The 20,514-nt window shown below is 50.8% G+C and overlaps 1 protein-coding gene across 1 annotated transcript; it reads right to left on the bottom strand.

The window, feature by feature from the left end:
- Positions 1-7,138: 7,138 nt before the first annotated feature.
- Positions 7,139-10,642, bottom strand: LOC135287766 (maestro heat-like repeat family member 5). Its single transcript, XM_064400983.1, has 10 exons — positions 10,452-10,642; positions 10,119-10,267; positions 9,729-9,876; positions 9,326-9,513; positions 9,106-9,243; positions 8,713-8,827; positions 8,404-8,541; positions 8,027-8,203; positions 7,744-7,899; positions 7,139-7,585 (listed from the first exon to the last, which is right to left on the bottom strand). Exons 1-10 carry the CDS (start codon positions 10,593-10,595, stop codon positions 7,139-7,141), a joined length of 1,800 nt encoding a protein of 599 aa, XP_064257053.1. The 5' UTR covers positions 10,596-10,642.
- Positions 10,643-20,514: the final 9,872 nt, after the last annotated feature.

Here is a 20,514-nt window from a genome sequence, read left to right as displayed (position 1 = left end):
AGCACAGCAACTTTGCCTTGACAACGCCGGGATGCGGCCGCTGACATCACAATAGCAGCCGCCCTAGGCTGGATTGTGAATTCATGCATAGAACCAGACCTGCTCTACACCTAATGCCAAAAAAATCCTGCAAAGTTTTCCTCTGCTACGAAGCAACACAAAAAGCCCTCCTAGTCCATCACCTGTTGCTCAAGGCATGTAAGAGTAGAAACACACTTAGCCCCTAGAGCCCACACTGAGAAGCTGAGCACTGAGAAGGGACCAGGATGTGAGGAGCCGCAGCAGTGGTCTTTGACCACTATTTCTGCTGAGCAAAAACCAGAAAGCTTATTCCTTTGTTCTAGAAATCAGAAAACAAGGAGAAGCACTGCTTTAATTACATTTACAGAGACATGGTCATGGATCTTTCTGTATATATATATTTTATTTATATATACACATATATATATATCTATATATATGTATGTGTATTATATTATTGAATACTATATATTCAAAACATTTTACATCATAGCCATGGGAAATGGCATTCCCACAGCAGGGAAATGCCATGACAGAAAATGCAAGGAGGATCGTTCTGTATGACTCACTCTAGCAGGGAGGCCTTGGGACCAAAGCACCACCACCATTTTTTCCCCCATTTTTCTCCTTCCACAGTATTAGTCAGGAGGCGGGGCTGAGATGGGGGGCACGGAAGTGACAGCTTTGACACACAGCTGAAACCATCAGGGCCAGTGTGGCATGTGGGACTGTTTTTCCACTGCAGCAGAACCAGGCAAGCCAGAGTGGTGACACTGATCCCAAGTGAGTCCAGCCAAGCCAAGTGGAGCCCAGCAGGGTGGTAGGAAGAGGCAGCTAAGTGGCAGATCCCATTCCCACACACATGCCCAGCGTGGCAGACTGATGGCAGCAGCAGTGCCAAACAGAGCTCTGCAGGGACAGAGAGACACCCATCACCATCGCCACTGCCACCATCCCTGCTGCAGAGAGGGAGCAGAAAACTGCCACTGCAGGTGCACAGCTCCTCCAGGCAGCACCAGCAGCCCCCATCTACCATCAGAACCATTCTGTAAGCCGTCGCCATCCTGTCTTTGTTCCAGGGGCCCCATGTGACACTTCACCTTTGTTGCTTAAGCCATTACTCCTTTTGCACTATTTTCTTCTTATTGTTGTGCACTGCTTTTTATTTCCTCACTACATTATAACTCTAATAGTTTTAACCTCTCATTTATTGTTTTCTCCATTGACCCTTTCCATTGTCATGGAGAAGGAGAGAGAGGAGAGGCTTTACAAGGACTACCTCAAGAAGAGGACATAGAATGGAGGGAAGGCCTTAGAAAGAATAAACAACCCTCATGCTGCTGCTTTTGCAAGGAATAAATATCCAAGTTTCTTAATATCCAGCCACAAATCTGTGGAGTCTTGACAGCCAAGAAGCACAGGAACCTGGACACCTTGTTGTGAGAGACTAGAGGAGATTGCTGGCTCAACACTTTTCAGGGGCTTGTATGTGGGGAAGGGGCAGATCAAGCCTTGCTCTGGTGAGGCCATGCCCCACTCAGCACGCCCCACACCCCCAGGCCTGTATCCCAGCCCAGCAGTGGCCACTGATCCCTGGCACACCAGAGGCAATGCTCCACACCTGTGTCTGGGGCCCCTAACCCAGCTCCTAAATGGCCAGGTGAGTGGGAGCCCCATGTGGGGGAAGGCCCCAGGAGAGCCAAAGGCTATTTACCTTGGGATATGTGGCCACCACATGTCTTGACCCTACCTCTTCTTGGAATTTCTATCAGCTGAACACCACTGGAACCTGGAGTGATAGCTGTGTTGGTTCTTTTCTGTCATTCTCTTTTTCTCTTTCTTCTCCCTTTTCCCTCCTCTCAGATTTTTGAAAATAACTTAAAATGTAACAGGTTTAGTAATCTAAATGTAAATTAACTTACTAAGATTATAAGTTGAATGGGCTAAATTAATGCTTCATAGAATGTTTTATGTTGATTGAATCCTGCTCTAAATTATTTTTGGCTTTAAAGTTCTCTTATTTTCAAATGTTGCCAGTGAAGGGTTTTGATGTTGTTCCGAACTCTTGAGAACATCTCGTCAGTATTTCTCCTGCTTTTCTAACTTAGAGTACATGAACAAGTTTAAATCCTTTTAAAGTATCTCATAGAGCAATGTTTTTGGAGGCTTGCATTTTAATTGGCACAGCAAGCAGGGTACTCTTGAGGTGAGATGGGCCTTTTATACAGCATTAACTGTTCATGACATAATAAAGGAGAAATAAATTGTCAGTCAAAGCTGCTCTTTTCTGGCAGAAAAGTAATAGAATCCCACGCAGAAACTGATCTGAACTGCTCTCCACTGACGCACTTGCTAAAAGCTTATATAGAAAGCTTGTCCAGCCCTAAAGAGAGATGGGGATGGAGAGAAACTAGCACCATCCACAGTTACTTGTGGAGAAACATGAAATTTGGTAGAAGAAAATTAAAAATTCCCAGTAAAGGACCATGCCTGGTATGCATATGCATGGAGGTTTGACTCAGAGCTGTATGGTGCCCATCAGCTGGAAAAGGAGCTGCATCAGCTGCAAATTGCTGAGCCTGAAACAATAGCCAGCCTCAGGCCAGAGCAGGAATTGAATGCCAGGATGAAGCCAGCCCCCAAACCATGAGAAACCAGTGAAACACGCTCTTCCAAAGCCAAAGAGCTTTAGAGTTGCAATTCAACACTGCTGGGGAAGGCCCGGAAGCAGTGTTTTCCGTAGTCCAGGAACAGCCAGGCCTTCCTGACTGCAAGGTCAGCCCCACAGCCCTTGGGAGGCCTTTAGTGCCTCAAAGTCCAACCCCGCCCCTCACCCTAAACTCTCCCCACCCCTATAAAATACAGAGGCAGGATGCCCCGAAAATGATGTCACCTTCCTCTGCTCCCTGGAGGAGAGGTTCGGCTCTGCAAAGCCAATCTTCTTCCCTCCTCATCCCAAGCCCTGCTCACTGATAAAGAAGGAATTCACTTACCAGGATGCAGTGTCTGCAGTGATACCTCATTCTGCAACAGAAGTGGTTGAACTACACGGGAAAATAAGCAATGATCGCAAAGAAAGGGAAATGGAGAATGTTTTGCGAATTTGGATTTGGGGGAATGAAATAGAACTTTTGGAGAAGGAAGCACATGGTGAAAAGCGCTGGTCTTTTGCTCAGGGAACAACTTGTGGTATGAAAAGTTTGGACCCCTTGCAGAGGGGGGAACCCCATACAATGCATGAGAAACAGCTAATGCCTGTTGACCTTCTTCTGTGTTATTGTAAGTTATTTCAACATTCAAGGATCAAAACTGAGAAAACAAAATCTTGGCACCACCTCCAAAAAGTTATGGTTGTTGATAGAAGGTGGTGGATTGAAATATCCCTAGAGGCTCTCTGGAAAGAAAATGGGGATTAAATGGGGACTCAGTTTCCCCGGATTCTTAATGAAACTTTGCAAACTGCTCCTGCCCTGCCTCCTTCTGGCAGCCCTGGCTATTGAGCCTTGTCTGCCACCAAAGGCTGGAAGCCGAAATGCTGCTGCTAGAGCATAACCCTTAGGAGAAAATGCTTTTATCATCGTGCAAGTTTGTTGTTTTGGTCTCACTAATAAGCCTGAATGTTCAAGAATGTCCTCACTAGTCAGGAGACTGGGTGTACATCCAGACCCGGAAAGGAGAGCCACTTAACCAGAAGTGGAAAGGACTTTTGATCCCATGGCTGTGAGATTTACAGCTGGACACTCCTAAATTATGTGATTAAAGTTAGCTCTGGACACATGGAATTGTATTGGACAGTCCAGTAAATGTAACTCTGCTGCAAATAAAGCTGCAGTGGACATTTCTAAAGTGAAAAAAACATTAAATGTTTTCTCTTTTTGCCCATTTCCAGAGCAGTGTCCCTGGTATGGCAGCAAGGCTGTTTGTTCCTGAATTAGTCAACCATCCTAGCAGGACCATGTACCTAATGACTACAATAGCAAGTATGGCTTTGAGTGCCAGAGGGGTAAGAGACCAAGAAAGAAAAGAGAGCCATGTCTGTAGGAGTGTGCACCCTAATGGCAGAGTGGCAAAACTAGCCTTTGTCCCCCAGAAAAGAAAAGAAGGCCAGAAGTTTCTCTCAAGGATTAGGTGAAAAGCCACCTCATGGGACCTCAGGGACTTCACCAAATACTTGAGGACATCTAATTGGATAGAAGCCAAAAAGTCCCGCTTGATCCATCAGGGAGAAAAAGAAGAGAAGAAAAGAACTAAGTGCTTTTGTGAAGTGTTTTTACCAGGAGCAGACTGCTGCACCTGGCTCGAGTTTTTCTCTTTGTTATTATACCTTTTATTAAACCTTTTTGTTTCTAACACTGCAGCAGAAGTCATCCTCCTAATTTTATGCCCCCAGAGTAATAGATAAGCTGTCCTTGGGTGTATTATATTTCTTTTGAGGGCTTATGAGACCTGGCTAAGAAAAAGAAACATAATAGAGCAGAACTGGGCAGCAGCAGGGGGTACTACAGTGCACTCACAGCCACCTGCCAATGCAGCTGGCCAAAACTAAAACAAGCACAACCAAAAACCCAAACACTACAGGTGCTTGGCCTAATAGCCTGGTTACTAATAACATAAGAAAACAACTATTAAAGATGACACCTGGGACACCAGCTGGCCAGAGCCATTTCCCAGCTACCCCAAAACTTGCCTTTCTCTGCGAACACAGAGGTTTCAGTTGCCCACCTTTCAGAGAGAGGAGCCTGCCAGACCAGGTTGAACATTCAGCAATGTCTACTTGAATGATCTCAAGCTTTCAATCCAAGCCCAAGCTTATGAAGTGTGATTCTTCCTTTAATTTCCTAGATTCAAAACTGATTCTTCAGATCTATGCATGAGACAGTTCTCCAGATCTACTGAGGACATGGAATGGTTTGGAAAGCAAACTAAGGAACAAGTCAAAAAACCAAATTTTATAGGGCCAGGGAGAAAATGCTAAGAGGAAAAAGAGCAATTGTGTTTCTATTCCATCCTTATTAGCTATAACTTGCAATTGCTGTGGGGTAGTTAAGAGTTTATTCAGGTTGACAACTTGAGTCAAAAGTTTATTTCATTCCTGAAGCTGCAGACTTGAAATGCTTCAAGTTCTTACATCCCAGGGGAATCCTGTTTGCAAAATACTTGAAAACACATTTTTTATCAGAAAGAAAAAGAGATTTAAGCATTGTTGCAAGTGTTTTATATATTCATAGAAATATCAAACTACTAGGTTAATTCCTGAGACTATTTTTATCTTTTGCTCTTGTGCTTATTGTTCTCTTATTCCATATTCTCTTACTACTTGTAACCCACACTAATCTTATCTCACTGCATGCAATAATAAAGCAAAGAATTACCTAAGGGATGAAAAGAAGGCATTCCTCACTATCTTGCATAAGGATGAAAATGGAACATTTCAAAGACTTCAACAACTCATTTCTCTGAATAGGAGCAAAGAAATAAAAGGCAGCAAGCTTTAAACACTCCACAAATTCTAGCAGAAGTAAGCAGCTCACAAAGGGCACTAAGGCAGGGAGACATGTGGACACGTGCACACCATCACCTCATCTGACAAAAATGAACCTGTTTCACAGCACCAGGCAGTTCATAGAGCCAAACTCCTTCCCCAGCCCCATGGGAAAGCAGTGTCAAGGCACAGGAACCGGGAAGTGTCCCAGGGTGCAGAGATAATGCTGGCAGCATTTGAGCCTGCAGCACTGGCTCAGACACACTGAAGTTCAGCTGTTGCTGTGCAGCAGTTTCTTCACACTGGTAAGTTTCATGGGGCTGGCTGTATTTTTCACAACAGCCACTTCAGTACAGGACGGGTGTAGTGAAAAGCACCGCAAGCTCCTTTGCCCTCGGTGGATGTTTGCCATGGAAGAGCATACTCGAGCTCTTCTAAAACCCAGGGTCCTTGTTCCCTTCAGTGTGCTCAGCACGACCTTCAACTCCATGGTGCTGTGCAACTGGAGCAGCAGGACAGGGACCTCTGCAGCTTGAGCTGCCCTTGTTCCTCTCTGCCCGTGCACAGACGACGGCGTGGAAGAGGATGGCAACAGGGCCCTGCATGTCCCTGGGCTCAGGATTTGTGCTGCTTCAGCTCCACAGAGGGAGCCACGAGTCATGTGAAAAAGCCAAAGTGTTTATTAAGGGAAGGCAAAGTGAAGGGGTGAACTGGGAGGGAAAAAAGGGGATGGGCAGGGCTTGGGGGCTAGAGGGAGGGAACTACCAACAGGAAGGGAGGAGCTCCTGAAGGTTGCCACAGGCTCAGCTGTGACCAGCAAGAGCTGCTGGGCCTGCAGCTTCAGCTGGTCCCCTCTGCTCTGCAGTTAGTCCCATCTTCAGTGGGAAGTGGGGGTGGCCAAAGGACACTGGTTCTTCCCATCCTGCAGGCGCAGTTCGGCAGATCTTGTGTCGAATGTCAGCTGGACAAATTGCTTTATAAAGGAGGGGCACTCATATTCGCTCAGGGCTTGAAGGGCTGGAAAAGAAAGGAACAGTGCCACGGTCACAGGCCTGATTGCTGGCATCCAAGCAAAGCCTCCTGCCAGGGCCTTCCCACCCAGCTTTTGCCATGGCCAGGAGTGAGCGGCTGACAAGGGCTTTGGCCAGAAGGCGCTGGCCTCGCATCCCGCACGTGTCTCTGAAAGCTCTCCGGGCTCTGCTCCCGCTGCCCCTGGTCCGCACAGGGAGCAGAGCCCTGGGCAGCCCGGGCAGGGATTGTAGCTCCGGGGCCAGGATGTGCAGCTGCCCCCGGCGGTCCCTGCTGGCACACGGCTGCCCTCACTCACCCTCACTGAGGACCTGGAGCTCCTCCTTCTGTCCCATCAGGAGCACTCCGGCCACCCCTGGCAACACAGAGGCTGTGGGGCCCCAGGCGGCACAGCTGCCCGACACGGGCGCTGCCAGCCCCGGGGCCCCACGCCCTCCTCCCCGGGCAGGGCTCAGCCCGGGCCCTGCCGCACGCTGCCGCCCGAGGGAGGGCACGGCTGCGGGAGGGCGGCGGCAGCGCCGAGGGCGGGCGGGGCTGCAGCGGCCCGGGCGCGGCTCCCGCTGCCGGGGCAGCGGCCGGGCCGGGAGGCGGGGAGGGACGCCGGGCTCATGGCTCACCGATGATCCTGACGGCCGCCTCTCGCAGGGGCCGCTGCGGGCTCTGCAGGCGCGGCAGGGCCCAGCGCAGGTGCTCGGCCACTCGGCTCGCGTCCTGCAGCAGCTGCGGGGAGCAAAGGCTCGGCATGGGCTCTGCCCCTCGGCCGGGCGCTCCCTGCGCCCAGCACCGGCCGAGCCAGCCCACACGGCCCAGGGCAGGGAGCGGCGTGCGGGGCGCGGGCTGGCGGCCCCGGGGGCAGCGTTGGGCAGGGACACAGCTGCCAGCCCCGCACACTGAGCACCGGGGCCAGGGGGCTTCTCCAGCCCGCGGCTGGTGCTTCCAGGCTCTCCTTACCAGGTGCTCGGCAAACTTCATCCGCTGCTCCTTCCTCAGCAGCTCCTCCATGTCCCTCCTCCTCAGGAACCGGGCCGCACAAAGCAGTGTTTCCAAAGAGGCCTGGAGAGCAGCACACAGCCAGAGGTGGAACCAGAGCCCAGGGCACAGGACCTGTGTCCCTGTGCCAAGGCCATGCAAGGCTGCAGCCTGCCAACTGCCAGGGCTGGAGGCAGCCGAACCCCTTGCCAGGGATGTGGCAGCATCACACAAAGCCTCACCTTGGCCACACGCCGGTTCTCATTGTGCCAGCAGAAGAAGAGAGGGAGCAGGCTGCGGCTCACAATTCTTGTCAAAGGCTTTTTGCCCTCTTCCACTACCAGCTCCATCACCTTGCTGAAGAGCTGAATGGAGAGCAGCTGCACATGGCTGCTCTCCTGGAACAAAGAAAAAGACCTCAGCACCAACTACTCCAGGCCCAGCAGGGCAGAGGCCTAAAACTGCACAAGATACAAAATTTCTAGGCAGCCTCGAGTGCTCCTGGCTGGGGGCACAGAGCCTTACATTCTCAAAGTGTGGCAGGAGTGGTTCAGCCAGCTTCAGGGCGATGATGCCGGGTATCTTGAGGTCTTTCTCCTGGAGCATATATGTAAGCACGGAGAGGATCATCCCGACCATCTCTGCATCAGGATCAGCCAGCTGCTCCAGCAGGTGTTGATACAGGCCACGTATTCCTCCACTCTGTGTGCAAGACGAAGCTGTGCTGTGAAGCTGAGGACAGCTGCAGCAGCAGCAGCTGCTTGGGGCACTCGGGCAGCTGAAGCGGGAGGCAGGAGAGCTGGGAGCAGCTGCCTCTGGTGCCAAAGGCCAGCTGAGCCCAAAGGTCTGTGTTCCCCAGCCCCACGCTGCCAGTGTGGCTTCAGCCACTGCCCCCTTCTCACCAGCGAGGGCTCCTTGCTGAGCACCACGAGGCCTCTGAGCTCCAGGCGCAGCCTGTCCCTGCACTCGCTGGGCAGGTGCCTGGATACGACCGACAGGGCACTGTGACCGTGTTTGCTCAAGTCCAGACACTCCAGGAGCTGAAATGCACAGGGCAGTGACAGGGCACCCGGCCAGCAGGAGCCCGGAGCTGCACAGGGCCGGGCCCAGGCAGCAGCAGCGGGCACAGGCAGCGTCCCAGGGGCTGCAGCTACCAGAGGCCAGAGAGCTGGGAGGCAGCTCAGCCAGGCAGCGCTGGCCATTAGGCTCACCTCCACCAAGAACGCCAGGGCAGGCAGATGCCAGCGTGGCTGCTTCCTGATGAGCAGGCTGAGCAGGTGCAAGGCGATGCGGGAACACAAGGGGGCCAAGCCACGGCGCATCTCCCTGGCAGGGGGAAAAAGGCACCAAAGCCCTAAGCCAGGCAGGAAAATCTCTCCCAGGACTGACTCACAGAGGTCTGATCTGTCCCTAGCACTGCCAGGGGACGTGGGTGCTTTGGGAGGCACCTGCTCCCGGGCACCCTCCTCTGCCAGCCTTTTCCAGTCTGCTTGGGTGCCCCTATGTGGCAAGGCACTCTGGCCCAAAACCACAGGGACTGTGTGGGGCACTCCAGGCACAGGGCACAAATGCTGGTGGTGGTGGCGGGGAGAAGGGGCTCTCACCTGGCCAGCAGACCTACTGCATAATGCTGGGTGTCGGCACAGAGCAGGGTGTCCCAGACCTGCTTGCACTCCAGAGCCACCAGCTTGTTCTCAAAGCCCAGTTGGCAGAGCAGAGCCTTCACGGCCTGCACTGCAAACCTGTGTGCCGAGCAAAGGCCAGGTCACACTGGGAGCACTGGCCCTGGCCACAGGGCCATGGGAAGGACAGGGCGACTGGCACCTGTTAGGCTTGGTGGGAAGGCGGTGTTCCTCCTGGCACGCTCTCCAGAAGTCCTCAACCTCTTCTGGTATCTGCTCTGTGGTGGAGAAAACTTGGAAGAGCAGAGCCACAAACAGCTGGGCCGAATGAAGGACTACTGCGTCGTGCCACTCGGACATGTGGGCAATCTTCCACAGCACCACAGTTGCCTGCAAAGGAGAGAGCAGCCCAAAGCAGCGCTCAGTGCCCAGCTGTGCATGTGGCAGGGCCCAAGGGGAAACGCAAGGCGAGCACCCAGCCTGCTGGCCCTGAGCCTGCCCCTAGCCCAGCTTTCAGCCCAGCAGCTGAGGCAGGGAGCTGCAGGGCAGGGAGAGCATGGAGAGGCAACCCGGAGGGTGAGCAAAGGCCAGTTGCAGAAACTCACAGCCAGGGCAAAGACGGCCTCGTTATCCCCACTGTAGAAAAACATACTGTACAGTGGCCTGTCCTCTATCACAGAGAACAGTGCTGGAAGCACCTTCTGCACTGCGGGTCTTGACGTGCCGATGCTTCTCCACATCAGTACAGCAGCTCTGTGGGAGCAGAGCTGCACGTCAGTACCGTGCCCTGTGCAGCCGCGTGGGGCCGGGTGACAGAGCCCTGGTGCCCTGAGGGGCAGGGGGGGAGCATGGCAGCAGCTCAGGAAACAGAGGGGCCCGAGGGTCCTGGAGCTCTCTGCCTGTCTCTCTGGCAGACCCCTCTGGACAGGCTGTGCAGGGTGAGGGGTCCTATGGGCCGGTGAGCACCGAGCTCTTGAGGCCCTTGTGCCCCGTACCTGTCACAGGATGGGGCACAGCGCAGGAGGCTCATCACCACATTAGCAGGGTGTTCTTCAGCCAGGCTCAGAAAGTCTGTTTCCAGCCCCGTGTCCGCAGTGACACGGGACACGAGTCTCTGGTGAATGTCCCCCACCCTGGCTGCCACCTGGAGGAGGCATGGGGATAGCTTGGAGTGCTGTCTAAGGGAGCAACTTGCCCACCTTCCCCCAGGAAGTGCTTGCCTTCCCACCCCACTGTGCTGGCCTCAATGGCTAAGGGGACCCAGGGGACGTGGCCTAAGGGGCCACACGATCCTGGGAGGCCTGCAGCCCTGGCCCCAGGCTGCTTACCTGCTGCTGAGATGAAAAAATATCCGGAATGGGAGCAGGAATCCCAGTCCAAGTGGCCGTGCTGTTCATCTTTGAGATGGCCCGAGTCCTTGGTGTCCTTCGCTTCCAGCTGTTTGTGCTGGCCGTGCCCTCAGTCGGAGCCATGACAGCCTTCGCCCGGCCCGCAGCTGTTGCCCTGTCCGAGGTTGCCGCATGCTCAGAGGACGCCGCGCTGGCACCAGGCCGTGCCCGCAGCTCGCTGGGCCTGGAGCCGCGCTCGGCCGTGCCCTCGGTGGCGGTGGCACTGGTCTTTCTGCGCCGAACACGCAGGAACCTCTGCAGTGCCTGCAGCAGAAGGAAGGGCGGGAAGAGAGGGACGTTCCAGGGTCTGCTCCAAGCGCGGGGCTCTGCCGAGCAGTGCCAGCAGGCCCAGCCCAGGCCGGGATGGCCGCAGGTACCTGTGCTGCTCTGTGGAAGCGTCCGCTGGTGGGATCCTGTTCTTGTGTCCCATCCTTTCCTGCATCTGGCAAAGAGCAAGTGCAGCCAGAGCTGAGGGGCTGCAGGAAAGGCTGGAGAACACAGCCCAGCCCTGTGATCCCCAGGCAAGGACAGCCCTGGGATGCCCAAGAGACAGAGCACGGCCACCGAGAGGGCAGCCCTGGCCCCTCTTCCATCCTGTCCATGGGCATGTCCAGAGGGGCAGGGATGGGATGGGGCCAGGTTGGCTGCAGGCACCAGCCCTGCGGCCCAGCCCTGCCACTCACCGTCCTGCAGTGGTTGCAACTGCTCTGGCTCTGCAGGCTGCTGCGCTGGGGCAGCTGCAGCGCCATTCTTTTTCTTCCCCCGAAGCATCCTGAACAGGCTGAGCACTCTGCCTGCCATCCCGCTGTCTGACCTCGAGGGCACGTTGGAGACAGATGCCTCGGCAAAGGTCCAAGTCAGCGGGTGCAGCAGTCGCGCCTTCCAGGTGCCTGCGACAGAGAAGTCTCAGGAAGGCCACAGGACAGCAAGTCCTGCACTCTGGTCTCAAGGGCTCCTGTCGCAATGACAGGAGACTCCTTGTGAGGGATGGAGGTCACCAAGTCCCACGGCCAGGCCACGAGGGCACCGGCCGCAGGGATGGGAGATGCCTCAGGAAAGCGCTGAGTCACCAAGTCCTGCAGTCTGGCCGCAGGGCCAGCCACAGGAGTAACGTCTCAGAAAAGCTCCGGGTCAGCAAGGGGTGAGCCAGCTGTGCGGGGTCTCCTCACAGCACCACTCTCTCCTGTCCTGTCCCGTCGTGTGCACCGAGCACTGGGGCCTGCCCGCGTCGCCACCAGCACCTATGTCAGCGTGTGTCACAAAGGGCTGCTGGCACACCCTGTCCAACTCCGTTCCACAGTGACCGTGCTGCAGCGTGTCACAAAGGGCCCTCGGACGCGCTGCCATGTGCCCTGGGGCCTCCCCCACCCCACCCAAAGTGCCTCCAATTGGAAGGAATGTGTTGCCCCAAGTGTCTAAGGTGGCCCGGGACACATCAAAATCAACCAAGTGCTCAGGGAAGGACTCTCCACAGTGCCTGGCTCACACAGCCCAGCTCAGTGCTGGCCCTGGAGCAGAGCAGCTTCCAGCAAGCAAGATGCGAATGCATCTTGCCAAGAGTTAAAACACAGCAGACAGGGACGTGGCATTAGTGTGTGCATAAAGGCCTTTGAATTCACAGCTCTCCATGAAAGCTTTGGGGCTCTCACGTGGACAGAGACGATCCGTCTCAGACCTGTGCTCAAAGCGGGGGAACACACCCTACCACAGGTGCTTGGCTTGGTCTCCACAAGCCCGGCAGATGTCAAAGCTGCTCTTCACATCCTTCCCCCTTCCCTGCTCCTCTGCCAAGTGCAAGGGGCCTCAAGGACTGAAAGGAGCGCAGGGAGCCAAAGGGAGACAGCTGCACCTACCTCACTGGGGGCTCCTGGGCATGGGCATTGGGGGTGAGAAAGCCAGATTTTCAGGAATAACATGGGAAAGCACCATTGTCTACATTAGGGAAAATTCATTCCTTTCCCATGATTCAAATGCTGATTCAAATGCTGTACTCCCTTTCACACCTGTACCCTTTGTATCTTTCATTAGTTATTCCTGTAAAAACTTTTCCCCTCCCCATCCCCCTCAACATGTATCACGCCACCTTTTGCCCTCCCCACGAACTTTCCAATGACCCACGAGTTGGGTCATTTTGTACCTAACCCCTCTTACTTGCTGCTGTGCTTAAAAACAGTAACTTTCCCCAAGGACATTGCACTCTAACTGGTTGTTACCCGATCCTGCTGTCCCTCTGACTCACCGTCCGTTCCTCAGTTTATCCTCCATCTTTTCCTATCACTTTTGCACCTTGCAATAACTCAGTTGAAATTATCCAGGACTCGAGCTTCCCTCTTTCCATCTGGTGAAAAGAAACATCTAGCCAGGGTAGAGCAGGTGGGATTCTGACCCTGGGACCTGGGGAAGCAGTTTCCTTGAGAATCAAGCTCCTCTCCTCCAAAGACACTTCCCCAAATGTCTGCATTTCCCAGAGAACACCAACACACACATCAGAAACCCTGGCAAGGCTGAATTCCTTCTGCTCCTTGCAGCACAGGCACTCCAGCTCGAGCTCATCTTCCTTCCCCCAGCTCTGTGTCACTTCCTTCCCCACGCCCACGTGTCGCTTTGGGCGTGCAGCCCCGGGTCCCTACAAACACGAGCTGCCGCTGCCTCTGCACGTGCCTGAACTCCTGCCTGCGCTCACGGCAGCAAAACCAGGCTGTTCCCAGCCAGGGAGCAGAGCCCTGTTCCCGCAGGAGGCTCTGCTCAGCCCCTTGCAGGATGCTCCGCTGTGCACGCAGCACTTCTCCTGCCTGCCCAGAGCACTCCTGGCACAGCAGAGCACAAGCTGGCCGGCTCTGGGCTCAGCACACCCCAAACCCAGGCACAGGAAGACTCAGCCGCTGTTTTGCAGCCATGCCCAAGACAGCTGGGAAGGGTCCCCTGCCTCTGGTCTCACTTGGTTGTCTTTCTGACTGGGCCTGAGGCAGGGGCTGCAATTCCTCACTTGTGGGGAGAGCAGAGCTGCCAGAAGCGCACCCAGCCTGCAGGCACTGCCTGACAGCGCTGCGGCCACTGGGACGCTCGCGCCTCTGAGTCACAGCCACTGCACTGCTGCTGCTGCTTCATTTGCTTTGAGGCACACCCAGAGCTCACTGTTAGGCCATCATGGTGTCTGGTTCTGCCCTCTTCCTGTCCCTGTGTATGCATGGAGCATTGCTGTGCTTTCAGCAAGCTCTCGGGGAGAACTTCCAGCATGGCAAGCTCCTCTGCCCTTGGTGGATGTTTGCCATAGAAGAGCATACTCAAGCTGGCTCTTCAAAAACCCAGGGTCCTTGTTCCCTTCAGTGTGCTCAGCACAACCTTTAACTCCATGGTGCTGTGCAACTGGAGCAGCAGGACAGGGACCTTTGCAGCCTGAGCTGCCCTTGTTCCTCTCTGCCCATGCACAGACGACGGCGTGGAAGAGAACGGCAGCAGGGCCCTGTGTGTCCCCGGGCTCAGGATTTGTGCTGCTTCAGCTCCACAGAGGGAGCCACGGGTCAAGTGAAAAAGCCAAAGTGTTTATTAAGGGAAGGCCAAGCAAAGGGGTGAACTGGGAGGGAAAAACGTGGATGGGCAGGGCCAGGGGGCTGGAGGGAGGGAGCTGCAAACAGGGAGCAAGAAGGCAGGAGCTCCTGGAGCTTGCCACAGGCTCAGCTGTGACCAGCAAGAGCTGGGCTTGGAGCTGCAGCTGGTCCCCTCTGCTCTGCAGGTGCTCCCATCTTCAGTGGGAACTGGGAGTGGCCAAAGGACACTGGATCTTCTGAGCCTGCAGATGAAGTTCGGCAGATCTTGCGTCGAAGGTCAGCTTGACAAACTGGTTTATGAAGGAGGGGCACTCGTATTCGCTCAGGGCTTGAAGGGCTCGAAAAGGGAGGAACAGAGAATAAAAAAGTCTTGACTAGCATTGATTTGTTTGTTGTTTGCTTTTTAAAATTTTCTGGTCTCTTGATAGCTTAAGAGTTTCAGTCTATCTATTTTTTACATTTCTTTGTTTCGGTTATTTGTTTTCTGGTCTATGGAAATCTATAATATTATCTCAGCTTTTTTTTTTTTCCTTTTTTTTTTGTTTTGTTTTGTTTGTTTGTTTGTAATCTACATCATGACTGCCATGGTAAGTTACTTACCAGACAACAAAAACTTTATGCACTTTGTGTTTGCACTGCTGGAACCTGTGTCAGCTGTGTCATGCTCTTTGTGTGCCCGTAAGATGTGACAAGGAGCAGCTGTAGTGGATGTCAAAGGAGTGCAAGGAGGGGTGGAGGAATCAATTTGCATTCCTTAGAAAGAAGGGAAACAGAAGTACTGAGATGGCTTTACCCTACTTCTGTGATGGATTTCTGGCATATTGTAATACAATTATCTACAAGCAGGAAATCAGCAGGCTGCTGAAAGAATTACAGCAGAGGGCTGAATACCCCTAGTGCTGAAGGGCAAGGGATTTAATTTGTTCCTATGTTGGTAGGGATCTCATTCTGTGATAAGGTAAAGAAACAAATTGCAAGTAAAATAAATCTGTGCACATCTGTGTTGAGACACTCTGACTGGTGAGGTGTCTGGATGTTGTGTGCATAAGAATCTCTAACCAAATACCAAATTCTAATTGACTTTCACAAGTGAATTCATACTGGATTTCACAAAGGCAGTTGTCAATGCTCTGCAGTTGAGCAGCTTCTTGAATTAGGAGAAACTTGCTCACTATTCTGAGCAGACTGCATTCTGAAAGTGCAGGTGAAAGAGTTAAAAAATCCCATCAAATATGAATTAGCAGAGAAAGGATTTCTGAAAATTGCATTGTAAATAGAAATGTATTTTTCTGATTTTACTTTCATTGTTCTGTAAAATTAGGATGACTTTTATGAATAAAAGAATTTCTGTTTATTGAACATAAGAAATTCTTTTCTTCTTTACAAATGGCTGCATAAATTAAATACTATTTCTATATTTCAGAAAGCTGTGGGAGAGCTGTGGAGAGTTCTGTTTAAATCACCCCAAGTGATTTCTAAATCACTTCTAAATTGTTTAAATCATCTCCAGCCTATAAGATAGGAAACTCTTTTTGTTAGAGAAGAAGCTAACCCATGTCTCTTCATACTTGAAATATCTGATGCTTTGAATAATACATGACATTTGAATGCTGATTTTGCACTTGGGACCAATATCATCTACTAATCTTTAGGGATATTGGGACCTGACATCCATCTCAGCAGCTTGCTTTATGCAGTAACCAGCTGCAAGCAACTTAAAGAACATCAGCTGTGAGAGTCACTTCTAAAACTTCCTGTCTCCAAAGTTAAATTATTTAAACAAATACTATAGGTTTTTAATAAGATGTAAAATGTATAAGGAAGCTTTCAGAATGGCTTAGTGAGATATAAATGGACTGTGATTGACTGGAAATACACCTAGGTGCTGTGATGGTACCTTTTTGCTATGGAAGTGTGAGCCTGTTGTTACTCAGGAATGACAGACTTCATTGTCAGGAAAACAAGAGGTTGCATAGAGCAAGGAGTTTCCAACAGTGCAAACCAGCACCAATCATTTTGCAAGTCAGGACAGCCTTCAATCACATTTCTTTCCAAGTTTCATATTGGATGCTCTCATGACTGTTTTCTGTTCACAGACTCATCTGGAAAATGTGGAGATCCTGAGCTGTTTACACCGACTAATCCCTCAGGCTAGGAAATAGAGCAGAAAACAATGCATGTGACAGACTCCTTAATCCTTTTATGATATCCATCTTTAATAGGCATCCTGATGGCACACAAGAAACCTGACTGCAGAGTGGTGATGCATACAGAGCACATGTCACTAGTTGCTCAAAAGTGGGCCTGTGGGTATTTCAGGCTGAGTGGGTGGGTGTTTTCTATATCACATGCATGTGACAGCTCTCTTCGTGTAGTAGGTGAATGCAGTAACTGATGTTCCACCACTAACATTTGTTTAATGCAATCAAAGAAAAGGGTTTTTTCTTTACATTATTTGTTTCTATATATCCAACTCTGTATCTTAATGGATTCTGAAAGCCATAGTGACTTTTTCATCTGCTGGGTTTTTGTTGTTGGTTTTTTTTTGTTGTTTTTTTTTTTTTGTTTGTTTGTTTTTGTTTGTTTGTTTGTTTGTTTTTTTAAGAGGTCTAATAGCACAGTTAACACAGTTGAATTATTTATCCATGTAAGAAATTTCACTCCATTTTCTGCTTTCCACATTTATTCAATTTATTTTCATCAGGTGCCAGCTTGCTGTCTGGCAAACCAATCTCATTCTATATTGGTTTGTGATGAGGCCACAGCACAAAACAAAGCAAAAAGAATAGGAAAAAAGTAGCGAAGAAAAGAGAAGCCCTTGACCTCCTTCCTTTATGTGGCAGCCTCATTTGGCTGAAAGATAAGTGTTGTAGTATAGATGAAAGTAATTCCTCTAGTACAAGAAGTATAAATTTATTTCTAGCTCCTCTCAGTGTGGAATTTGTGTGCTAGATTTGGATAGTTAACATTTTGTGACAGGAGTCATGATTCAGCAGAAAATATTTTCTAGTTGAAAAACTCGCGTGACCGCTAGCTGGTGAAAACCCAACACAAGCAGAAAGTTTGTTTGGCCACCCTGTCTTAAGAGCCTCACTGCTGAGTGAAATTGGCAAAATGAAGCCAAGATCTTTTCAAAGGCTCGGGCCTGTTTATTGAAAGTCAAGACAAGTGCAGAGGAGAGCCCAGGGTGAGCCTGGGACCTGGGCGGCAAGTCCGAGTTCCAAGCTAACAATGCTGGGTGCTGTACAGGGTGTTTCCTTGGGCACGGGCTGGGCAGAAGGACCCAGGTGCTCAGCACCCGCGGCTTTTAAAGTCTCTTAAAGCCACAGGAGTGGTGCACTCTCAATCCACCTGTTGCTTGCTCCTTTTCTTGGTTGTTGGTTGCTCCATAAAATGGTGCATCTCTGGCCAATCATTCCAGAGTTCTGAGGCTTCATTGGCTGCCTGCTCTTGCGATCATGTTTCATATTAATGTCATCATCTCCTGAGGCAGTTTTCTAGCAAATTCCCTTACCCAGATCTCACCACCCTCCCTCTACTGGGCATGCATTCCTATTTCAGCACATTTAATTCCGTAACTTATTACTCTATAACTTATTACCTAAATTAAGTATAACAATTGATTGCATTAAGTAATAATTCATGTCCCCGCCTACAAAAGCTAACTTATTTATAACCCTACTGCCAAGAACTTGGAGCTCTGCTCCTGCGCCTTTCTTGGCAGGGCTCCTGGGGCAGCTGGTTACTGTGCCAACACTACCTGTTCTTCTGTATCAGATACAGGAGTGATGAGAGAAAAAAAAGAAAACACAGTGTAAAGCAGAGCTCCTGAAGAAGGGACAGCCACAGTGTGTCCTTTTGTTGTTCAGAAGCTTCTCACCGTCAGGGAAGGGAGCAAACCACATCAAAACCTACCACTTTAAACCTGAACTGGAAATCCAATCATCCTCTTGTGGTATTCACATATTCTGTGTGTGGTAATCGGCGGAAGAAATGCGGCACTCAATATGAGTGATCAGCAAATCTCAAAACTTTATTGATAGGCACATACATTTATATTGGTGTTAATGAGGCTAATACATATTGCAAAAAGTGAGCTCATCATTGGTTAGTTACTTATCAGCTAACTACGCCTACCTTATCATTCTTGAGGCTACTATGCTGCAGCTGTTTACATATTTTCTTCATGTTTCTAACTAACGATCCTCTCCCACATCCTGATGTTGCACCAAGGGCACAGTGCCCTTGCCAGGTTTGGACACTGACTGCTGACTCCTATCCTCGTCTCCTTCATCCCTAACTAACGGTATTATGTCAGTGTGACCTTTGTTAGCTAGCCAGCTGTTCACAAAATCCTCCACACTTCCCCTGTTTTTCTGTTGCACAAGCATAGTCTGATTAAATGCAGCAGATAGCATTCTTTGAACTATGTTCTGTAAGCACATGCAAAAACAAGGCAAAACTAACACTACTAACAAAGCTATAATGCCTACTATAATGATAATTCTAACAATAGAGCGCAACCATGATCCCAAGCCTAATGATTTGAGCCATTCATCAATGCCAGAGCCCGATTCTACCTGTAAATTTCCAGTTAACCTTCGCAGCTCAGAGAGCTGGGAATGAATGGACTGGGAATGATCAGAGAGGTTCATGCAACACATGCCCTCAAATTCTTCACAACCATGGTCTTGTGCCAGTAAAAGGAAGTCAATTGCAGCTCTATTCTGAAGCGTTGCATAGCGAATAGAATCAACATCAAGCAAAAGGTTAGAAAGTGCTAAAAAGGTGGCATTAGTTTGCTTAGCAAGCCAGCATCCTAGCTTGTTTAAAATGGCATGGGCACCTGCTGCTGATACCCCTGGAGCTAAAAAGGATGCTGCCACTATGGCCCCTGGGGACCAAAATTTTACATCATCTTTGCAGTCAGCAGCAAACGCATGGGCCATTCTTTTAATTCTGTGATAGCAGCGGCTCATATTAAGGATCATTGACGTATTGGGTGTGAGTAGAGACAACCGTCCAATTGTACATGGCCCCCCGCTCAGCATCGATGGGACACCGGGCCAAGCACGATCCCCACATATTAAAAAGTAACCTGCTGGTAATTGAATAGGGTCATTTGATGAGATCGACATCCTCTTTGTGGTATAATTGCACCAGGTCGTTGCATTGCGGTAAATGGCCATGCTGGAGGTTACAATAGTAGAATAGTTTTTGGCTGGCAGCTGACTTTTATGCTTAAACCTAAGGCACGCACCAGCCATCACTGAGCCTAACAGTTCCAATTCTTGGGGTTCCTGTGGTGCTATAGGAAAATGAGAAATCCATTGGTCCCAGTTATCTACACTGACCCTGGCGTCATTGGTTTTGCAGGTGGGTATTTTTGATGGGCATGGCCAGGGATCTGCCGGTAGCCCAACCAAACAGGTTGTAAATGGATTACCGGGAGAAGATAATGACAAGCAAATAGCCTCCTGGTTAGTTAAATTTGCCATGGTGATCTAAATATTAGTCTTGGGCTGAGGTGGGGCCCACGCTTGGTGGGTTCCCACTCCTTTGGCAATGTCTGGGCTGTCTATTAAGAGAGCAAATACGAATAAAACAGCAGCATAAGTCTGCCACATCACCCTGATTTTCCTGGGCGCTGTTTTGAACCATCCAGACATTTGGGGAATTAACAGGTTGCCCACAAGCCGTTAAGAATGTCTCTTCCTTCCTCTCCCCCTTTTCTTTCTTGAGCCGCCCAGACTTAATCTTTTTAGAGCTCTTAAACAATCGTCCCACGCTTGGTTAGGATCTTGATCCCCCAGAATCGGACCTATTACATCTAGCCGGGAGAGGGGAATGCCCCGACCACACTTAGACTGTAGGATACACGACTGAGATTGCCCTAAAGCGCGTCTGGCAAAGTGCTGGGTTTCCCACCTAAACCATGCGAGAATTTTCTGTTCTGGGGACTCATACAACTGTAACCCTTGGCGGCCAGGTAATCCTGTAAAGGCCTGGAGTTCTGCTTGCCAGGAGTCCTGCTGCCAATAAAATGCACAGCTTCTGCACCACAGTTCAGGTAACTGGGACTGATGCACCCACTTAGTTTGCTGACACCCCCCGCAAAAGAACAATATCCATGCAGCACACTGAGTATTTTGACACTTAATACAAGCTAATCTCTTAGGCCCTCTATAATAAAACGTATGAAGCGCCGGAATCAGGCTTAGTATACAGTCCAGAGATTGACACCGATCAATCGCTCGGTCAATGGCAAAGCTACACTGTCCTTTCAGCTTGAGAAGTATCGGTCGAATGGTGATCAGCAGCTTTGCCTCCACTCGCCGACCGTCCTCTTCGCTCAGTTGTCTGAGGTCCGGTTCCATCTAACACGGCTGCTGGGGTCCATTTAGCAGGTACCCACAAGGATCCTGTGGGGGTAGAAACACAAAGATACCCGCAGC

The sequence above is a fragment of the Passer domesticus genome, chromosome 31, assembly GCF_036417665.1.
Source record: "Passer domesticus isolate bPasDom1 chromosome 31, bPasDom1.hap1, whole genome shotgun sequence".
Lineage (NCBI taxonomy): Eukaryota > Metazoa > Chordata > Aves > Passeriformes > Passeridae > Passer > Passer domesticus.
The sequence above is the reverse complement of the archived record's forward strand: the minus strand, read 5'-3'. Positions and strand labels throughout refer to the sequence as shown.